Source organism: Hetaerina americana, unplaced genomic scaffold, assembly GCF_022747635.1.
Source record: "Hetaerina americana unplaced genomic scaffold, ioHetAmer1.1.p SCAF_9, whole genome shotgun sequence".
In the NCBI taxonomy this organism is placed as follows: Eukaryota; Metazoa; Arthropoda; class Insecta; order Odonata; family Calopterygidae; genus Hetaerina; species Hetaerina americana.
In genome coordinates this window covers 53,858,200-53,878,973 of record NW_027287538.1, presented here as the reverse complement: position 1 = coordinate 53,878,973, position 20,774 = coordinate 53,858,200, and the positions used below count along the sequence as shown (strand labels likewise).

At 35.8% G+C, this 20,774-nt stretch overlaps 2 protein-coding genes across 6 annotated transcripts; one reads left to right on the top strand and one right to left on the bottom strand.

The window, feature by feature from the left end:
• The first annotated feature begins 212 nt into the window (after window positions 1–212).
• On the top strand, window positions 213–6,179 carry LOC139698812 (retinol dehydrogenase 13-like). Of its 3 annotated transcripts, none has more exons than XR_011703015.1 (8): window positions 213–596; window positions 702–820; window positions 898–1,047; window positions 1,134–1,238; window positions 1,322–1,531; window positions 3,161–3,371; window positions 5,449–5,623; window positions 5,814–6,179. XR_011703015.1 is itself a non-coding variant. In XM_071597734.1 (8 exons), the coding sequence occupies exons 3-8, from the start codon at window positions 709–711 to the stop codon at window positions 5,549–5,551; spliced, it is 891 nt and encodes a 296-aa protein (XP_071453835.1). In that variant the 5' UTR covers window positions 213–432; window positions 530–596; window positions 702–708; the 3' UTR covers window positions 5,552–6,179. The 3 variants fall into 3 exon arrangements, 2 of the variants coding, with proteins under 2 accessions (XP_071453835.1, XP_071453833.1); XM_071597734.1 differs by having other exon boundaries at window positions 213–432; window positions 530–596; window positions 5,449–6,179; XM_071597732.1 differs by having other exon boundaries at window positions 5,449–6,179.
• Window positions 5,754–14,760, bottom strand: LOC139698811 (retinol dehydrogenase 13-like). 3 transcript variants are annotated; one of them, XM_071597731.1, is made up of 7 exons: window positions 14,737–14,760; window positions 13,630–13,795; window positions 13,427–13,535; window positions 13,205–13,350; window positions 12,966–13,134; window positions 8,784–8,991; window positions 5,754–5,871 (listed from the first exon to the last, which is right to left on the bottom strand). In XM_071597731.1, the coding sequence occupies exons 2-7, from the start codon at window positions 13,786–13,788 to the stop codon at window positions 5,754–5,756; spliced, it is 909 nt and encodes a 302-aa protein (XP_071453832.1). In that variant the 5' UTR covers window positions 13,789–13,795; window positions 14,737–14,760. The 3 variants fall into 3 exon arrangements, with proteins under 3 accessions (XP_071453832.1, XP_071453830.1, XP_071453831.1); XM_071597729.1 differs by having other exon boundaries at window positions 14,617–14,750; XM_071597730.1 differs by lacking the exon at window positions 14,737–14,760 and adding an exon at window positions 14,633–14,715.
• Window positions 14,761–20,774: the final 6,014 nt, after the last annotated feature.

The window sequence follows — 20,774 nt, the reverse complement described above, 5'->3', positions numbered from 1 at the left end:
CAAAGATAATCAGTCTTTAAAGTCAAAAAAGGTTCGTCATAATTCATTTGAGACACAGCTGACCGTGTAGTTTCATTACCTGAGGTCGTGTTCTATGGGCCGTATTCATGGCAATGCGCGAACTCGAATTCGAGATATTTTGATGTTTTATGTTGGTACAGCTGACGTCAGTGCGATGTCATAATTTCAATAACTGTAGAAAATATAAAAGATATAAATAGGAATATTTCTACTTTGAAGATAGAAATAGATCTTATTGGGAAAATATCGTGGTAGGAGAAGCATTGGATGAACTTCTCATGAACAAGCAGAATATATTGTCATTTTTTTCTTTCACCGCAGTGGTTCTTTGATATTAATTAATTAAACGGTGAGTAGGATATCCTGTGTTCGCTGCATACCAGACAAATTCGTCATAATCCCTGGCTCATGGTACAGTTTGGTTGACGATAAGTGTATGCCTTAAAACATTGTAAATGTAGGTAGCTGTTTTCATAACGCTACCGTTAAAAAATGGAATTTCCGGCAGATCCTTTAACTAGTAGCTGGTGGCCGTATATTATTGCATTGGTAGTAGGAGTGGTAACATGGATAAGGTAAATGATATTTATTTGAGAGTTTGATGTAATTAATATGCATAGCTGTTTTTGCAGAACTATATCCCTTTCACATCGGATGCTTCATGCATATCTCAATTCTAGGAGCTACATGGGTGGGCCTGACTGTCCAAACTCACAAAGAATCGATGGAAAGCGCGTCATTGTGACTGGCTCATCAAGTGGAATCGGGTTTGAGGTAGCTCTAGAACTTGCAAAGAGAGGTAAATGGATGTTGTTTTATAATGCCATGGCCACCTGTTGTTTCAAATGAGACAGAACTTTAATGTTTGAATCTTAGGAGGTCACTTGATTTTGGCTTGCCGAGATGAAACTGCTGCCGAATCTGCAGCTAATGACATCAAGAAAAGAGTGAGAAATTCGTCAGTAACCGTAAAGCTTTTGAACCTATCATCTTTAAAATCAGTATTGGAATTCGCGGAAACCTTAGGTATGTAACCACTGGCTTGGTCCACGTCCCCTTTTCAAAATGAAGTCGTATGAGCAGTATTTATAATATTGGGATTGCCATTTTAGAGTGGGACCGACTTGACATTTTAGTCAATAATGCCGGATTGGCCTTCTATCCATTCGAAAAAACTGAAGATGGATTTGAAATGCACTTAGCAAGTAATTATTTAGGTGAGTAAAGCAGGGCCATTAATAGTTATAATTTCACTAGCAAATTTCAAAGTTTTGTTGAAATGATGATTTGTCTTTTTCAGGTCATTTTCTGCTAACACATCTAATGCTTCCAAAGCTCAAAGCTGCCCCAAATGGTAGGATAATAAATGTATCGTCTCAGGCTCATGTTGTAAGTGAAATAAACATGTTCGACTTGAATAGAGAATCAAATTACACTCCCAGAGAAGCTTTTGGACAAAGTAAATTGGCGCTTGTTCTCATGACTTGTGAATTGGCCAGAAGGCTTAAAGGTCAGTCTTGTATTGCTTTTTTAACTTAATGACAAAATGCTTTACGTGCACAATTAAAAACACTCGTATCAATTCTGCATGGTAATAATAATAATTTTTACAGATATGAATGAAGAAGGAATGTGAATATTGCATTGTGGCTACTGCAATAGTTGCAGTGAATTTGATATGTTTGCATATATTTGGATTGCATCTATTTTCCTTTGAATGCATGGCTCAAAGGTATTTAGTAATTATTAAGTAGCATGTATATACCTTTTGGATTTGAATATAAATTTTCCTTAGAAATAACAAAATGTAAATTTCCATTAATTTATTCTGTTCTTTGATCTTAAGGACCTATTCACATGAAATTTTTATAGGTAGCTCCATGTTGTAGTTGTTAATTTGAATGGTAACCAAGAGTTCATGCATACTCAAGAGGACCTAAGTGCTAAAATCACCTTTCCTAATTCATAATTGCTTTTGAACATCACAATCACAAAGGTACTGAATAATGGAAAGTTTAGTAAGTTTCGTATGATTTTATATGAAATGCAAGTGAGAGAAAACATATGTTCCACAATATTACCGTTTGAACCCAACACTTTTGCTCTTTAAATGAAGAACATCGTATTTTTCCACTGTTCTTTATTTTGGTATCATTTAATGAACATGAACTTCCACAAAGTTGACCGAGAAACCATCGAATATTGTTGCTCTTTTCCCTGGTTTAATGTTAATCCCACCTCTATTTGCTGTACAGATTGAAATGTACGCACACTTAATTGTGACTCATTTGATCCCTTTCAAATGCTTACATCTACCTAGTTACATTGGAGTGTTTTGTTTTTAACGATACAGCAATGATATAGAAAGTAAAATGCCATATTTTTTTTATTCAAATCATTGGGGAAAGGGCATGCCAATAGATCTCTGATGTTTCAAATAGCAGATCTCATTCACGTCTAGCTTGACTCATCCAGTCCAGGCAATCATCAAATAAATCAATCAAAGTTGTATTCCTCATTCACTTAATGTTAAAAAAATTTTCTTTACTGAAGAGAAATAAAATCAGTAGACTTACTTTTTCAATCATATTTTTCACATGCTTTTGAAATGTTTCCAAGCATAAGGCATTGTGTACGTTGTTTTTTTTCACTATATTTTGGTATTAGTAATTATTCCTCAACAATGCAAATCATCCTTGCTTATTGATGCCATGTTCTCTGCTTAATTGGCCTGTGGGGGATCAAGTACAGTTCATATTTTAAATAATTTCTGTGTACATTTTCATCATATTGACTTGATAAAAACTTTTAGTGATAATAACTCTACAACTTGGTAGCTAAAGGAACATAAAACTTGAATCAGCTATTTATTCACAAAATTATCGATTTCGTTTTGAGTATGCTCCATTTTAAGCATACTGGAATTCTATATATATATTTCCTAGCACGTATTAGTGAATACCTCTTTATTGGAGCAATACACTTCAATTTTCTTAATGAAATGGGATAGCAGAGCCATAATGCTTAATGAGGAAAGGTTCAATTGAATTGGTCTGATATTTAACATTTTAATGCTGCTTTAAAGGCATTTCTTGTTATAAAGTATTTTTGCACTCATTATATTTTAATGTGCTTGAAGATACATCGGTGACCATCAATGCTCTGAATCCTGGGATTGTTCGATCTACAAAACACATGCGCAGATCTCCTCTGAGTTCTTCCTTGATGATCAAGGTTGCCATGTACCCCTGGATGTGGCTGCTGATGAAAACCCCTTCGCAAGCTGCACAAACCTACATCTACCTTGCCGTGGCTCCTGAACTGACAAATGTTTCAGGGAAATATTTCTGGTAATTATGGCAATTTAACCATCCCATAAAATGAAATTCATTTGCATGATTGTGTAAATTAGAAAATTCTGTTTTTGCAGCAAAGATTTAGTTTGGAGAGCTCTGCCTAATGTTTAATACTGTTTGCAATCACAAATTTCAAATAGATACCACTCAAAATTGTGGTGTCATAGACTAATGCATTAAAACCAGTGCTCAGGCCGCAATTTTTAACTTGCTGTCTGTGAGCTTGGATGACCCAACTTAAAAGCATTCCGGACTATGGGCTCCCCATATGCTTACAGTAGATTGATTTTCCACAGTTATAGAGGAGAAGTTGCTGGTAGGTTTTCTTCATTTTCATCTTAACTATTTTTCAATTTTGTGAGCCTGTGATACTTATTTTTACTATTGGTTGTGTATTATGAATTACTGTATGTTATATTCAGCTGACTAATGTACAAGGTGTTGTTACAGCACGTTGTGGTTAATTTGGATTGTGAAAAGAGATGCCATTGAATGAATCTAAACAAAACTGTGAGGATAGAAAACATCCCTGCAGAATTATCTAAGGGTTCAGAAAAATTTTGATATATTTTCATGGGGGCATTCTCAACATACCTGTAAGTTGTATTAATTCCGATCCCTAAAAAGGGTAAGGCAGCAGCAAGGAAGGACTATAGGACCATAAGTTTGATTTCAAATACATTGTTAGTACTTACATGATCATAAACAAAAAGACTAGAGAAGAGGGATATTGATTACTTAGGGGAAGATTAGTTGTGGTTGAGAAAGGGAAGGTGTATGCATGATGCCAGTAATTAGATCACTGACAGAAATTATATAGAATATAACGAGATTGTATTTATTTGCATAATTGATATGATAGAAGGCATTCACCTAGGGATATTGCTGTAGATAGTAGTGAAATGGAGGGATAGGCTAATTGTGTAAAACCTCAAGTAGGATGAAGATTAATAGTAGGAATTATCCAATAAAATATCTCTTATATGCAATTTTTTAAACGCACTGTCATTTTTTGCTGTTTTAGACTAGCATTTTTTATATGTATGTTCTCCCCATGCTAGCAACATTCTACTAATAATTACTAGTTTTAGAAAACTGAAAAAAATCCCCCTAAAAATTCAGTTAATTATTTTATTGGTGGCTAATGGACACTTAGTGATACTAAAGGGTTTTTGAGGCTTCTTCATCATCATTATGGGCAATTTTGTCCAAGTTTTCACATCCTTTGCCCTTGTCAGGAAGGTGTTACAAACAAATTGAGTAGCTTCAGGCCTGATGTGGTAGAAGTCGAATATAATGAATAACTGATTGTAGCACTTTTCCTCATGATAAAATTTTTATTTTACTACCGGGTTTCGATGTATTACATCATCATCAGGTGGACCTGATGATGATGTGATACATAGGAGCCTGGTCATAAAATAAAAATTTTATCAAGTGGAAAAGTGCTACGATCAGTTATTCGTTGTGTTCCAAATATAATGAAAATTGCCTATTCCTCATTTAATTTTTTCTCTGCTGGAAATTATTCATTGAAATTTTTTTGTTCCCATGTCATATCGCTATCGGTTGTAATAAAGATATAAAAAATGTTAAACCCTCATAATAGAAGAATTGTATTGATAGAATTGAGCTCTTACGGCTAGTAGTATTGAATAAGTGAAAAACTCCAATAGCCGTAAACAGTTAACCTTTATAAACAAAGTACAAATGAGTCCTTTCCTTTTTACCTTTTACCCCATCCTTGACGTGTGATGCTAGCCAACTAATCTCATTTGTACTTTGTTTAGAAAGGTTAACTGTTTATGGCTATTGGAGTTTTTCATTTATTCAAGAAGAATTGTAGTTTGTTTCAGAAATTTTGATTTTTTTATGAAAATGACCAAAATTGTAAAAAATATTTTTATAAAACCAGATGAAATTTTACTCAGTTATGGGCTATTATGAAATTGTACAATGCAGGTTTTTTTTACAAAACTTCGAGAGGATGTTACCATATTGGTTATAGTTGAATGGCTATAGAATGGTATTCATGTAATTTCCTTAACAAGTTTTTTTTTTTAATTTCTAGTGACTGCCAAGTGACAGAACTCTCTAATAATGCCAAGGATGAGAAAATGGCTACGGACCTCTACATAAAGTCTTGTGAATTAGTGCACACTGATCCCATCTAATTTCAGCATTAAAGAAAACAAAAAATGCCAAATATAAAATATATTAATCACCTTTAACACATTAAAAAACAGGTAGGTAACAGGGTGAAACTTGAAAGCAGTGACAATGACAATTATTCTATACCAAAGAGTCTCCTTCAAGAATCACTGCCAATAGTCTTCCATGAATACTTTTTCATATGTCTACCATTTACTCCAACATTCACTTTTTCACCATTCCATGGCCATTTAATTTAGTCCATCTTTCACTGACTTTCCACAGCCACATAGCCATTGCGTCATCCCTGCCCTGCTCAGCCACCTCTTGCTCTTCACAGTCACTGTAAATAAACATGATATGTAATGAAGTTACTTTGGTCATGTCTGTGGATTATCGGCTTCTTGTGTGATTTGAATTTGTGCTATGAATGATATCCATGGAGTTGTTATAGTTTTGTGCGTGATGTGACTTGCTCACACAATATTTATGTGAGCCTATAACTTGTGTATGTGGAACATGTAACACCAATAATTCAGACAATTGACTGCCTGTTGTTCGTTTAAAATTATATTCTCAACCATGCAATGCTATGTATGTTACAAATTTCTCAGCTCATTTGATGTCTGTGAATAAACAGATCATGTGTTAGTACACTTGTCATTTCCACTTAGGTGGTCATATTGGTTCCCTTATGTTGGCATATTTTACTTCTACTCGTACATTAACCATCCTCAGAGTTGATAAAAATTCTTGTTTTGGAACTGTATATGGGAAGATGAAGTGCCAAATGGAGATTTTTCAATCAGGGTTAGATTTGCATAGTGAGTACAAATGAGGCAGTGTATTGGAATGAATTTATTAATGTCATCAGTATACAGATGGGAACATAGACAACCAGTTGCACCACAGTGCTAGTTTCACTGAATGCACCTGTGCTGCATGCAATAGAGGAGATTGGTAAAGATATGCAAGTCTTTCTCTGATTGAAGAATTTTGATTGTTATATAAAAGGAAAACTCTTTGTTTCATTGTGCCACCAACCATGTATAATCGATTATATTAGGAGTGCTATTATTAGCCTAAAATACTGATTAAATCCCTTGCTTATGTATGAATCAAAGACAAGAAAACAATTACTTCAATGGTTTATTACAAAATAAATTGAAATTTTGGTAATAAAAAATTTTGGTATGCTATGGAAGAGATTCTAAATTATGCATGATTTTTTTTCAAGTTGTTAAATCTGTGAGCTCAAATTAAGGATTACACTACTTAAAATGGTTGAAACTAGATAGAAAAGACTCCAAGATAGAGGAGTGATAAGGTGGTATATAATATGAATTAACATCCAGCAAAATGCTATTTTCCACTGGATAAAATCTTTCACCCAGCTTCTTGATGTATCACATCACCATCGGTTGGAGAGTGTTAGCAAAGTGCTCGCTTGCGTAACACTGAAGTCAGGATCGAGGAGGTTACTTGGAGAGGACAGGACACTGAAACTAGACGGACTAAAAGAGCAGTCAAACCTCATCTAAATGACCAAAATCCACAATTTCACTGATACCTCAAAGTCAACCTCTGCCCTGCCTTGTGCCTCCTTTTCCTTACCTTCATTCCCTACAGTGGTCCTGGAATGCATCTTCTCTGATATAATATGCCATCAGTGCCCTTTGTTGATGATGATGAGATTTCATAAGGGGCCATCTATGATCAATCCCAGAGCAGTAACAAGGATGATGCCAACATCAATTGACAAAATTTCTCTTACAAATACTTTTTTTGCACCAGGTTTACTTTGCCTTATATGTCACAATCATAGCAAAAACTCATGTCATAGAATCGAAGGTTTTTACACGTCTCTTATGCAGTGTTGGCTAACACTGGCATGACTTGGTCTGAAGATTTTTGGAAGAAACAACAAACCAGGCGAGGGAAACTCTCAGAAAATTTAACTGCTTCATGGGATGACCATGTACCCACGGTTTAAACTAATACAAAATAGTGTTAAAGTAAAGGTTAGTGAAAATAAATTTCGAATTTTAATGAAGATAAATGGTAATCATTAAGTAATTCCACTGGATAATTTTATTATTATCTAGTGCAATGGCGATTATAGGGAAGATAATGTGGTGACTAAACGACTGGCTCCCCACCCATAGGACAGAAGAGGTGGCAGAATTTTTCAGTGGTATCCAATCCTTACTTGGGATGCTATGTGAAGGGCACTTCAAGTGGAGTACGCTGTCTGTTGGATGGGGAGCTAAACTGTGGACCCCTTGGGCCTTTGGTTAAGAGTAGGCTAATACCATTGCTGGGTTTCTGAACTCCCTTCCACAATACCCTGAATATCATATGCCAATCAAAGTACCCACCTATCATTAATGGCATGAGTGACCTCAGCTGTTGGTAACCTCTCCTAATAACTATGATACTACTATGTTTATAGGCTCCTACAGGCCATTCTCCCATAAAAGTTTTTTTCACAAGTTTTCAAAGTTCACAATGGGAAATAATAACTTCAATTTTCCACATCAGTTAAAAAAAGCTTTTACCTTCCTAAAAATCACTGATTTTTCCGTGAATGGCAATTTCCCTGACTTTCAGCATTTTCCCTGTCACTGGTCACCCCAGTGTAAATTACCGCATGAAACTTACAGATATATCGCTAGTTTTCTGTTTATCAAAATTCCTCAAACTCCAAAGCCTTTTCCAGTTTGATAATTAACCCACTTCCTATCTTAGTTCCCACTTTCAACTCCCCAGGCCATACCTGTGACCCAATAATAGTCTCCTCTCCCAAAAAAATTGCTTAAGTCTCATTATCTAATTCCGTAAATCGTAGGGATGCATACTACTGTGCATGGAATTTGAGCAAATTATAATAATCTTGTCCAGAATTAAGAGATAACCCTTCCACTGGCTGCAAGCATAAACGTTGAGTCAATAATGAAGAAATCTGATCTTCTGCACACAAAACAAACATGAAATCACACAGGCTTTTCAGGAAATAAATTAAGAGGAAACTTCCATTGATTGCGTGTTTGTGTGTGCTTTATCAGGAAAGTAGAGGAGGTACACAAGCAAACGAGGAAAGGGAGTCCATGGTGTTTTACTTTGATGCAGGATTATAGAAGACAACAACATGATATTCTTATTACGTGTCATGCCCATAAAATGAGGTGTCCTGGTAACAAGAAAATGATTTAATTTCATATGTAAAAACATGCATTAGCCCATTAATGTCAGTACCTGAAATATTTTCCAGTCACTTTTTCCAGAGACTCATCCAGAGCAGCATACAGGGTAGTCTGGGCACCACGAGGAGGACTTCTCACAAACATCCAAACAAAAGGTTTAATGAATATTGCCGAAAAATAACTGTTGAAGAAGCTCATGTGGCGAATGATTTCGGTATCAACAATGCCAGGGTGAACAGCATTCACTGTAACATTAGTTCCTGAAAACCACAAGAATGGAATAGGCACAAAATATTAGATTCAACAGGTAAGAATAGGAATGCAAGAGGTAGAAAAGGAACACAATGGACGCTGAAGAAGAAAAGTTTTAACATCTGGCTGAGAACCAACAGTAACACCTGCTTTAATACCACCATTATATTTATTAATTCATGATGAACGGCAATAGGTCTTTAGGATTCAGGAATGATTTAGCTTAGACATATGGCTGTCATATTTCTGAAAGCCTTAAATTTGTGTACTTCTACTAAATGAGCAAGAGTTGCTTTTGGATTATCTTCATTACTGAAACTAATGGAAAAGAAACAAAAGGCATTTCATGCGTGCAATTTCATTTATCAAATTTTTCTGTTTGGCTAACTTGGCCCAGACGCACTTGATTTTTACAGTTATTCCCCAAACCCTCAATTTTCCCCCATCTCTACTAAACTCCAAGGCCATCTTCATCTTTACATGTTCCCTTTACGATCTCCTTAACTACCAACTTGAAAATAACTGAGTTAGCAAAAATAATTTAGGAGGAAAAAATTACAGACCAATAAATCATATTCATTATTCGGCTTATGCATTATACCAAATTATTGGAAACCTAAAGCTTACTTAAAAAATATGTTGCCAAAAGATAAGTTATTAGGAAATGTGTTATACTTTTATGACAGAACAGGTTTCCGATGGAATTTTGCCTGCCATAACTTGTGCCATTAATTAGTTATGTTCTTTTGGGGATCAAGATGGTGCGGTGGCTATCATACTGGCTTCCCACCCAGAGGGCCCGGATTCAAATCCCAGCGGTGTTGAATATTTTCAGAGGTATCTCGATCCCTACTTGAGGTGCTTTGTGGAGGGTACTTTGAGTGAGTACACTGTCCGTCGGATGGGATGTTAAGCTTGGACCCCTTGGCACCTTTGGTTAAGAGTAGGCTAATGCCGACGCCGGGTTTCTCTCCACCCTTTATCCTTTCCTGTTCATCCCTAATGGTGCACATGACCTCAGCTGTCGGTCGCCTCCCCTAAATACTACTACTATGATATATTCTTTTCCCTGATTATATATGAAATGTAGCAGAGTTTGAAGAATATGATATATTTCAAGAAATTTTTACTGTTACTTTTAACTTAACCGTGCAACATAAAGTGATATGTTCACATATTTCATTGTAGTAGAAGCACCCTGCAGTCAGTGCAGTAGTCTTCCCTTCGAGTTTTGGGCTCAGGTTGGCAGGGTTCTTAACCTGCTAACTCTCAATGTGTGAACTATGGGCCCTGGTGAAGTTGAAAAACCCTGAATCCAAACCAGGACTGTGATTAGAAATCTTTATTTGCAGGCTATTTTTATGCTGTAAATGATGTAAACTTTATTGGCAGCAAAGTTTGCCATACCGGTATCTTGTGATCAAGCACTAATTAATTGAGGTCTGTTATGCAAAATCTGAAAAAATAGTGTTAGTATGTTCATAATCCATTAACAATAGGAACACATGCAATTCATAAAGAGAAATGATAGAACTCCAGATTTTTATATTGGTAACTAACCAAGTCATTCAGACTTAATGTGCCAACATCTCTTAATAGTTACTTAACAATTACAATTTACTTAAGGAGGTTTTACCAAGATGTCAGGTAATAGTCATTTTGATCAAATTTTACAAATGTGTAGTCTAAAGAGTACGCCATCAAATAACAATAATAAACCAAGGTCTTTCTGAGCTAGTTTTCATAGAAATGGTCATTAGTAATCCAAGATTTGATACATGCTATTATGGCAATGGAGGGCTACCACCAGAAGATATAGATTAATGGCTCAGAAATACATGTCATGCAAAATTTCCATATCCTCGCAACTGCATCTTCCACCATGCTTGTTTTGCTTTATTTGTTACCCATCTCAATTTATTACTTGACTTTGTACTTTTTTCTGCCTAACTCTTGTGTTAACATTCTTCCATATCCTTCTCTCATCTATCTTTCCAATCCTCTCATCCGTGATCCATGGTTTCCTTGTCCTTTTCCCATTAATGGTTCCTATAGTTTCTATTCCGGCTTCCGACATCCCTTTTTTTTTTATATATTTCCATTTTGCTCTATAGCACTCATCTCTTTTCCTTCATCAATGATTTTCTCTACAGCCTGCTGATAATCCTTCCTTGTTGATCCAGTTAATGCTTCTACATTCCATTTCCTAACCCACCACCCCAGTCTTTTCTTTTTGAAATGGATGCTACATTTCATAACAACTAAATTGTGATCAAAGTCTGCATCCACTCCCAGGAAGCTGTGTGAATTGATCACACTGTTCCTAAACCTGAGCCTAAGCAGGATATACTCGTCTAACTGATACCTTTCAGTGTCACCTGGCTTTTTCCATGTATACCTACGCCTTTTGTGGTGTCTAAGCCAAGTGTTGGTGATAACTAACCCCCGCCTCCTACAGGATTCAAATGCTTTCTCCCCAGTCATTCCTTGTACCTTAATCGTAGTTCCCCACCTCATCATCATCTCTTCCCTCACCTATCATCACATTTCAATCCCCCATCACTATCAAATGTTTCCCTGCAGGAACAAATGCAATTATGTCCTCTTAACTGATCGTATACCCAATCGACTTCATCCTCCTTATAATTACTTGGTGGCATGTGTACCTGAATAATGACAAAGTTCATTGGTTCTCTTTTATCTCTACTAGTGATATTCTATCTGTTGCTTGTTCTATGTTGACTATGCTTCTTCCTACCTTTTTATTCAATATTAAGGCAACCCCTGCTTGGCTCCCATCCCCTCCGCTGTATATTACTCCATAACTATCACTCCAGTAATCCCTGCTATCCTTTCATCTCACTTCGCATAGACCTAAAATGTCTATACTTCCTCTTTCTATCCCTTGCTTTATATTCTCTAATTTTCCTGTCCTCAACATTATCCTAACATTCCAAGATCCTATTCTAACTACTTCAGTCTTCTTCTTCTGTCCTGCTGCTGTCTGTTTTCCTTGGCAAGAGTTTTGTGAAATGATGACCACGGAAGCCTTGCCTCTCCCGCTGCCGGGCACTACACACAGCCAATCAGGTCACGTCTCGTAGTCGCCAGTACTGATATTCACTATACTGTCTGTCATTTCAGTCTTGGGAATAATATTTGAGGTGGTGTCCCGTTGCCTTCCTCAATAGTGTTTTTAATGTGATATCATCACTCAGTGGCCACCCCACTGGGGTCAGACACCTTTGCAGCCACCTCACTGAGAAACAGACGCTGTGTGGACTACCTTTTGCCTGGCTCCTAACCTTCAGCATGAGTGACCCAACTAAGCATGAATGGATGTTACATTACTATTCATTACTCATCATTGATATAGGAACTAGATAACACATTAATTCATGCAGCCATATTCTAGCCTCCATAAGTCATAACATTTCAGGTTATCAATCCTAGGATTAATTGGTCTTTATGGCTATTCTTACGTAATTCCTTACAAAAATATTAGAATTTACTTTATAGGAGCCTTTCAACTAATTAATTAACTCTTTCCATGTCAATTTTCATGTTGTTTTACTTATAAAATGAACAATGTACATTAAAATGTCATCAAAAATAAATTTATGATATAAGATTTATTTGAGAAATTAACTTTGTAACCTAGCATGTTAATGTTGAACACATTACTTCCCATGTTTCTGAGTGTTATGATGTTGAATCTGTCGATGGCATTTTCCTGGTATGACATACTATATGTTCTTTTAGAAAGAAACAGTATTTACTAGCACCTGTTTTTACAAGGAAAAATGATTTCTCTTCCTGTGACATGATATCCTTCCATTTCACTCCATAAGGCTGGTACTGTATGACAAATGTTAAAGAGGTTGCACATAATCACTGACTTAACAAGAGAGCACAATAAAATGCCCTGCTTGACCTGTATGACAAGCAACTATTTTTGCTTAAGAAAGTTGAGGCTTCTTACCTTCAAGTTTCTTGGCTAATTCTCTTGTGAAAAGAATATTAGCCAATTTGCTTTGGTTATATGAAGCAGCTGCATCATAACTCTTTTCACTGTTTAAATCTTCTTTGTTTATTTTTCCTCTTTTATGTGCAACGCTTGAAACATTAATTATTCTGCTTGGGGCCGATTCCTAAAGAAATAGGAGCATATCACATTTTTTAGTATTATACTACATTTTGTCTTGTAATTTATATATTTACCATTAATTTGTCCAGAAGTAGATTAGTTAAAAGAAAATGCCCCATGTGATTCACTCCCAGCTGCATTTCAATGCCTTCATTTGTTAAAGAGCGTGGACATCTCATTACACCAGCATTATTTATAAGTATATCCAGTCGATTTTCCTCTGCAAAGTATAAACTAAATTTATAAAACTGTTTAGGTTACTTTCACCAAATATTCCTTTCTTCCCCATAGCTTACCTTTATTGAATCGCTCCACAAATTTCCGCACAGAGTCTTGTGATGATAGGTCACAACTTCTACAGTAAACATACTTATTCTTTGTTTCCAAAACTATTTCTTCGCGAGTCTTGCATATGAGATACAGTAAAAAATATATAATGAAATTTCTCAAAATTAAAAAAAGCAAAATACATGTAGATATAAAATGCATCTCTTCCCACCTTCTCACATTTATTTCCATCCCTACATGCCATTATGACTTTGGCTCCTCTCCTTGCCATCTCTCGTGCAGTCTCCTTACCAATTCCAGTATTAGAACCAGTAATGATGACTACCTTTCCATCTGCTCGAGATGGTGCTTGGAACCTTTTACCACCCATGTGTTCCCTATGGATGCAAATAGAATCAGAATTACTCCCTACTTTATTTTGATACGATGCTTTAGGAATACATTTTGAAAACACTCCTGGAATTTTCCAAGAACAAGAGTTCATTCGGCGTTTTAATAATACTTTCCTACACATATGAAGAAAACTTTTGATCTTTAAGTTATCATGTTCTCATTAGAATCTTACTTCTAATTGTGATGTTCACAGAAGTAAGATACAAATAAGATACACTAGAGCAGTATGTTACATGAGCTTCAGCATTGACACCGTGTATTTCTTCCTGCGTGCATTCATATTGTGAATAAAGCAATTTGCTTGGTAAGAAAGTATCTAACAGGATTTTTCTGATCAATTATTATTGTTTTGCTAACTTTTTTTTCAGTTAACTGTAGTGTCCTTTTTTGACGACCTTAAGAGTTGCTTTTGGATCGAGTTTAATTGCGGCTGCCCATCACCTTTAATCAGTATATAATTAAATATAACTATTTTGATTTTCCATTTTCAGGTACTTGGTGCTCTTTTAGGTCTCCAATAATGATCCATAAACCATTAATTTCTTACTGCGAATAGTCCCAGAACGGGTGTGTACACTCCTAGTAGATCATCTGAATTAGTATTTTACCGGTAAGTAAAATGTTACATTTTATTATTATGACATTTTAAAGCTTCGGCGTGAATTCATTTAAGTTACTCGAAGAAAATGGTGCACTCATCTAGGAATTGTCGTGACCAATATATTTAATTCAAAACGACTGACCCTGAGAAGGGTAGAAAACATAAAGTAAATAACGATCGGCTCGTATATTCGTGTACACTTACTTAGTCAATAACACACCTCCAAACACTGTCCCAGCCGCACTGATAGCCAACACAAATCTAGAGGGATTCCACACCATTCTGTATTTTAATTGTATTCAGTAATTCTTTGAAATCAATTACCCGCTACTAGTCCACGGTTCACCAAACGTGCATTGCCTTCTTCAATTGTTTTCTCGTTCCGCCCGATCTCAAGTGAAATCCGTGATAGTGGCGGTGGATTCGGTATTGCTGTGATGAATGCGAGCGTGTTCCATCTTTCATAATGTGAAAGGACTGTTTCGATTATTTAATTTTTAGTGTACTTATTTCTTTCTTGAAGAAGTTATAAATTCCATGATTCTTGTTTTATTGTAAACTACCTTAAAAATCAATTCGTATGTCGAGGGAAGAATCGGTAAGACTGAGTGGATTTCCTATGACTAACCGTAATAGGTACTTATGCGTCCTTCCGCGTGTCAGTAGACATCAAACTTAAAGAAGTATTATCTAACCCAGAGTTTTGGCCCACTGATGTATTTGTAAGGCCATTTTTTTAGGAGAGTCTCGGCGAACCCATCAAAAGGTTAACCGAGCCTAAAAACAGATCTGTATCTTGTAAAAGTGGACCTGTGTTAAAAATTATGGTATTAAATATCCAGTGCCTAAGTAACAAAACTTGCGGGCCTTGAAGCTGTGGCCACAAGTGAAAAACCTGACATTATCTGTATATGTGAACATTGGTTAAAAGACGTATCCGTGACAATACCAGGTTATGTAATTGGTGATGCATATTGCCGTCAGAATCATCCGCATGGTGGTGTGGTTATTTATGTCGAAGATAGCTTAGTTTTTAATACTTTATCACGAGATATAAGGAAGCTAAATGACGAATTAACGTTCGAATGCTCGGCTGTAAGGCTCAAAATGGCTGACCGTGATTTGCTTGTTGTGGTCATATATAGGTCTCCCCTGGCTAGATTCGTGTCATTTCTCGAAAAACTCGAGAATTTACTGTATACAATAACTTATCACTCGTCCAGACCCTCAATCATACTAACTGGTGACCTAAATTGTAACCTATTGGTTGATGGTAGAGACCAAAGACTACTTTTGCAAGTTTTTGACTCCTATAACATGAAACCACTGGTGAGTTCCCCTACTAGGATAACAGCCAAAAGTAAATCACTATTAGACAATATCTTCACTGATTACCCCGTCAGCAGAAATGAAACAAAAGTGTTTGATCCAGCAGTGTCTGATCACTCTGCAATTATGTCTACTTTTTATCTATGTAAAACTGTTTCATCATCAAGTGCTTTCAAATATCAGAGGTACTTCAGTGAGGCGAATGTTAATAACTTTCGTGTGTTGCTAAACCAACATAACTGGCTGGGGACACTTCAGATGGCCACTGTTAATGAAAATTTTGAAGTCTTTTACAGTTACTTCATACATTATCTAAACCTTGCTTTTCCTTATGAGCCAGTGAAAATCAGGAGTGGTAACATGAAAAGTTGGCTCACGCCTGAAATCCGCATTATGTCAAAAAAATTGAAAACAATGTACTTACACATAGAATCTTCCTGTGACAAACGAACATATCAACACTACTCCCAGCAAAAAAGAGAGAACAGGTATCTAATAAAACAGGCAAAAAAAGAGTATAATGATCGGCGGATAATGAATGCCTCCAATTTCTCAAAAATAGCATGGGAAATCATAAAAAGCAACAGCAACCTAAATTCCACGACATTGCCTCTCCAGGTAAATGATAACTTTGGCAACATTATCTATCAACATTATTATCAAAGCTTTTCTGTCTCTGCCAAATTCCCCTCATCCTGTGCCTCTTGGGCCCATGCCATCCAATAGAGTAACTTATACATCAATGTACCTTAAACCCTGCAATGAGAGTGAATTACCCCTTTATCTTAATAAGATAGGGAAAAAGAAATCTGCTGACATTGATGGAGTGTCTGGCAAGTTATTAAAAGACTGTGGTGACCTTATTCTAGCACCACTACTAATGCTGGTGAACCAGTCCTTAGCTGAGGGCATTTATCCGACTACCCTTAAAATGGCTAAGGTCTTACCTGTCTACAAGAACAAGGGGGACCGAAATGATTTAAATAATTACAGACCCATTTCTATAATTTCACAATTTGGTAAAATCCTAGTGTGTTTTCTGTAAAAGATTGTTAGAATATCTTGAAAATCAAAATGTGCTATCTGAAAACCAGTTTGGATTCCAAAAGGGGAAGTCAACAAATCTTGCTCTTTTCGAAGCGGTAAATTTTATAATTCAAGAAATTGATTCTAAATGTAAGGTCCTGGGCATTTTCTATGACTTGAGCAAAGCATTTGATGCTGTTGATCATGGTAAGCTGATCTCAAAATGTGAGCTATTGGGCATTAGGGGTGTGGCATTAAGCTGGTTGAAGTCCTATCTTGCTAATCGGCACCAAAGGGTGGCCTACAAAAGTGATGGGAATATTTACCTCTCTAATCCCTTGGAGGTCAACAGAGGGGTTCCCCAGGGGTCAGTACTGGGCCCAGTATTGTTTTTGATCTTTATTAATGATCTTCATGGGCAGCTGCAGATCAATGGTACAAAAAAATGTGTTATGTATGCTGATGATGTGAGTGTAATGACATCCAGTAAAAATTTATGTGATCCGGTATTATCGAATAATAAATATATTTGGGGCAAGATTGAGACAATGGAGTCTCTTCTACCTCCTAACTCCTGAGAAGGTGCATGTTAAAAAGCATTCCACTTCTTCAACCCGATTTGACTGGACCATGTCCCTTGCTGTTAATTTGTACAAATACAATCGGCTATTTGAAAATCAAACCCCTGCTTGTTCACCATTTAGGAACTACATGAGCCTTGAAGAAGTGTTAAGTCCAAAACATTTGGCTGAATGAGAGGTGCAGGTCACCGGAAACTTTTGCATTTTACCATGTGTATAAGGCATTGCCCCTATAAAGCAGTGGCAATGCGTTCCATTAATTTATTTAACAATCATTTTGAATCTCATTTATACCAAATTTTGATGCATCGACAAAAACAAACGCCTATACACTGCTTTCTAGTAAAAAAATAATTAGATATGTGTCATAAATAATTAGCAATTTATTTAGATTCTTTTTTGCTTTTACAAATAGAGTTTGCATTCCTGGCTGCTTCATTCCACGATAGATTAAATGGTGAACGTGATCCATGGCCCTAATATAATTTTCTTTGAATAAACCTTGTGCATAATTTATCTTTTTCGGCATGGGATGCATTATCGTATTTTACATTAATTTATATGCAAAAACAAGTGTTTCACTTTAAGAGAACGATCGCGGAATGGATTATGCTTGTGTGATAAGGTTCCACTGTAGTTTCATTTAGTTTTACTCATGAGTAGTACTTTTTAAAATGTGATTGCAACTGGTAAACAAAGTACTTAACTGGCCGCTCAATCTTTATTTTTCAATTTTATCTTTCAGGTGGAGAAGCCTCAACCTTTCTTAGTTAAGTTTACTATGTATATCTTTCGTGTGGCATTTGAAAAATTACCCTGACACGAACTACCTTGCTATTATCAATGGATATAGGAATTTATCAACATTAAAAATGAGCGTTTTTTTATTTTATCTATAAAATGATGTTCTCTGTTTCTCTAGGTGAGAATCTGAGAAAAGTTTTGGATGGATCTAAGGGCTAAATATTCTCATAGCAGAGTGTCAGAAAATTACAAAAATTAGGTCCACACACGAACAGTAGTAAGTCGGTTATAGTATCTAGGTCCTCAGTTCCAGTCACAAAAATATTATTTAAAACATTGATCAAAACTTGTCAGACAGCCCCAGTCTGAGGTCAACCATTTTATTCTGACTTTAAAAATAAAAATTTAGCCATGTGTATTCAACCATTATTATTATTTATGTGTATTCAGTATTATTATTTCATCTCGTTACCTTCCACCATTTACCATAACAGATAATTCTATTACAATTGCTTTGTGGCAACTCATTCCTTCCGTTACGTATGAATGTGTAACTATTTTGGGATGGTTTATTAAGCAAAGATCTAGAATGTTGTTGACCCTAGTTGGTATTCTTATTATTTGGCACATAGTATTATCAGTGAGCATATTAAGGGTAGCCTCGCATGAATCACGGTTTCACACAGGGGTATTAATGCATTAATTTCCCAGTCTATTGCAGGAAGATTGAAGTCACCCCTAACTATAAGGCCACTTTTTGCATTACTGCCATCTGAAGTACAAGAATGATCTCGTAGAAATGGGTGGCCTGTAAAATGAGCATACATGTATTTTTTTCTGGTTATTTCTCTCTATTGTGCACCAAACACTTGAAAAAGAGATTCAGTTTTCTTCAGTTTTGCTAAGTCAACCAACGAGGATGGAAGTCAGGTATACCCTGGCTTGACAACAGACAACAATAACCTCTTTAATGCAGAGAGAAGGTAAATTATGATTTCTTGCATAATATCAATAACTTAAACCCGTATTTATCAATTGATGAAACACATGGAACAAAGAAAATTTTCAAAAAGAATTAAGGGAGAATGCACAATAGAAACATTATTATTAAGAACAATGTCACACATGTGGCCCAAGTATTTGGAATGGGTAAGTGGTGGTCAGAATGTAAAATAAATGTGGGAAATATTTGACGAGTTAGTGGAAAAAGGATTGAACAGCTTTATTCCACAAAGAATTCTTAGAGAAAATACTGACCCAGAGTTCTACAATTGCAAAATGAGATCTCTTAAGAAGAAATCTAGGGTGATTCACAAAAAATGGAATGAGATCTCAGAGTGTCTTGAAAATTACGAAATATTTGCTCATTATTTAAATAGCGAAAAGAAAATAGCCAAAAAACTTTTCTCAAGGGGCATAATCTTGAAAGATAATGGACATCAATTTTTATAAAAACTTATGAAATATGAAAAACAATAGGGAAAGCATAACAATTAAAAAAAAAGAGGACGGAACTTTAATCATAGAAGAGAAAGAAAATGCAGTGCTGATGCCTTTAACAGTTGGTATGCAAGTATATTTAAGGGGAGGGTGCACAAAATGGATTCTTTATATCCAGCATTGCATCCTCTGAGCCATCAAGGAGAGGTAAACATATTAAATACCAAAAGTATTAAAACAATAAACTCTGATATATATAGAAAATAAGGCTGAATAAATCCGTAGAGCCAGCCAGATAGCATTTCAATTGACTTGCTGAAATCGGGTGGTAGTGCAGTTTCAAATAAAATTAATAATTCATCAAATGCTGCCATAAACAAAAATATCCTGACAAATCTTAGGAAGGAGGCATATGTAACATTAATTTTCAAAGGAGAAGATGTGGCACTAGTTGAAAATTATAGACCAGTAAGTTTGTTAGTTGTCTGCAAGCTTTTGTAAAAGATAATTACTGATTACATCGGGGATTTTTGGGAGTGACAGATTATTTAATAGCCAACATGGCTTCAGAAAATTGCACTCATGCTAAACACAATGGTTAATTTTCTATCAAGAAACTTCCAATTCTATACATGTGGGAACAGAAGTGAATGCAATAATAGTTGACCAGTTGAAAGCTTTAAGATGAAGATCATCCCATGCTCAAGAGTAGCCAATTGCCATTACACACATATGGAAGAGTAATCTTGTGAGTCAAAAATTTCATGATGAGTGGAACACAAAGGGTCAAATTAGAAGAAATGCAATCTGAATAAATGAGGATACCATCAGGAGTTCTGTAAGATTGCATGACCAGGGACCCCTTTTGTTTTTAATCTACATAAATGATCTCCCATACAAAATTAATTCCCAAATTTAGATTGTGGAGGACTGAATTATCTTTAGGAAAGTTGTGGATCAGAGCAATCACAAAGTCCTACCAAGTGATGTAAATAAAATGGCTGATTGGGTAATATATAATGGTATAGATTGTTAGTCAATGTTAATCCATCAATTTTAGCTAAAAGGTAAATATTGTTGTAGTATCTCCCGCAGCTTCTTGGGATTTCTCAAAAGGAGTGGTCGTTCAACTAAGGCAAAGGCATATAAGACTCTGGAAATACCAATTTCAAGAGTACTTGCCACACAAATGGGACCCTGCATGAATCTGTTACAAAACTGTAGGAGAGATAAAGAAATGCT

Coding starts and splice junctions, on each gene's coding strand:
- LOC139698812 (XM_071597732.1), top strand. CDS start 514: ATGGAATTTCCGGCAGATCCTTTAACTAGTAGCTGGTGGCCGTATATT. Junction 597..701: donor GGAGTGGTAACATGGATAAG/GTAAATGATATT, acceptor TCTCAATTCTAG/GAGCTACATGGGTGGGCCTG. Junction 821..897: donor TCTAGAACTTGCAAAGAGAG/GTAAATGGATGT, acceptor TTTGAATCTTAG/GAGGTCACTTGATTTTGGCT.
- LOC139698811 (XM_071597729.1), bottom strand. CDS start 14,693: ATGGTGTGGAATCCCTCTAGATTTGTGTTGGCTATCAGTGCGGCTGGG. Junction 13,796..14,616: donor GGAGGTGTGTTATTGACTAA/GTAAGTGTACAC, acceptor TTGCATCCATAG/GGAACACATGGGTGGTAAAA. Junction 5,872..8,783: donor GTGACTGGAAAATATTTCAG/GTACTGACATTA, acceptor GTTTATTTACAG/TGACTGTGAAGAGCAAGAGG.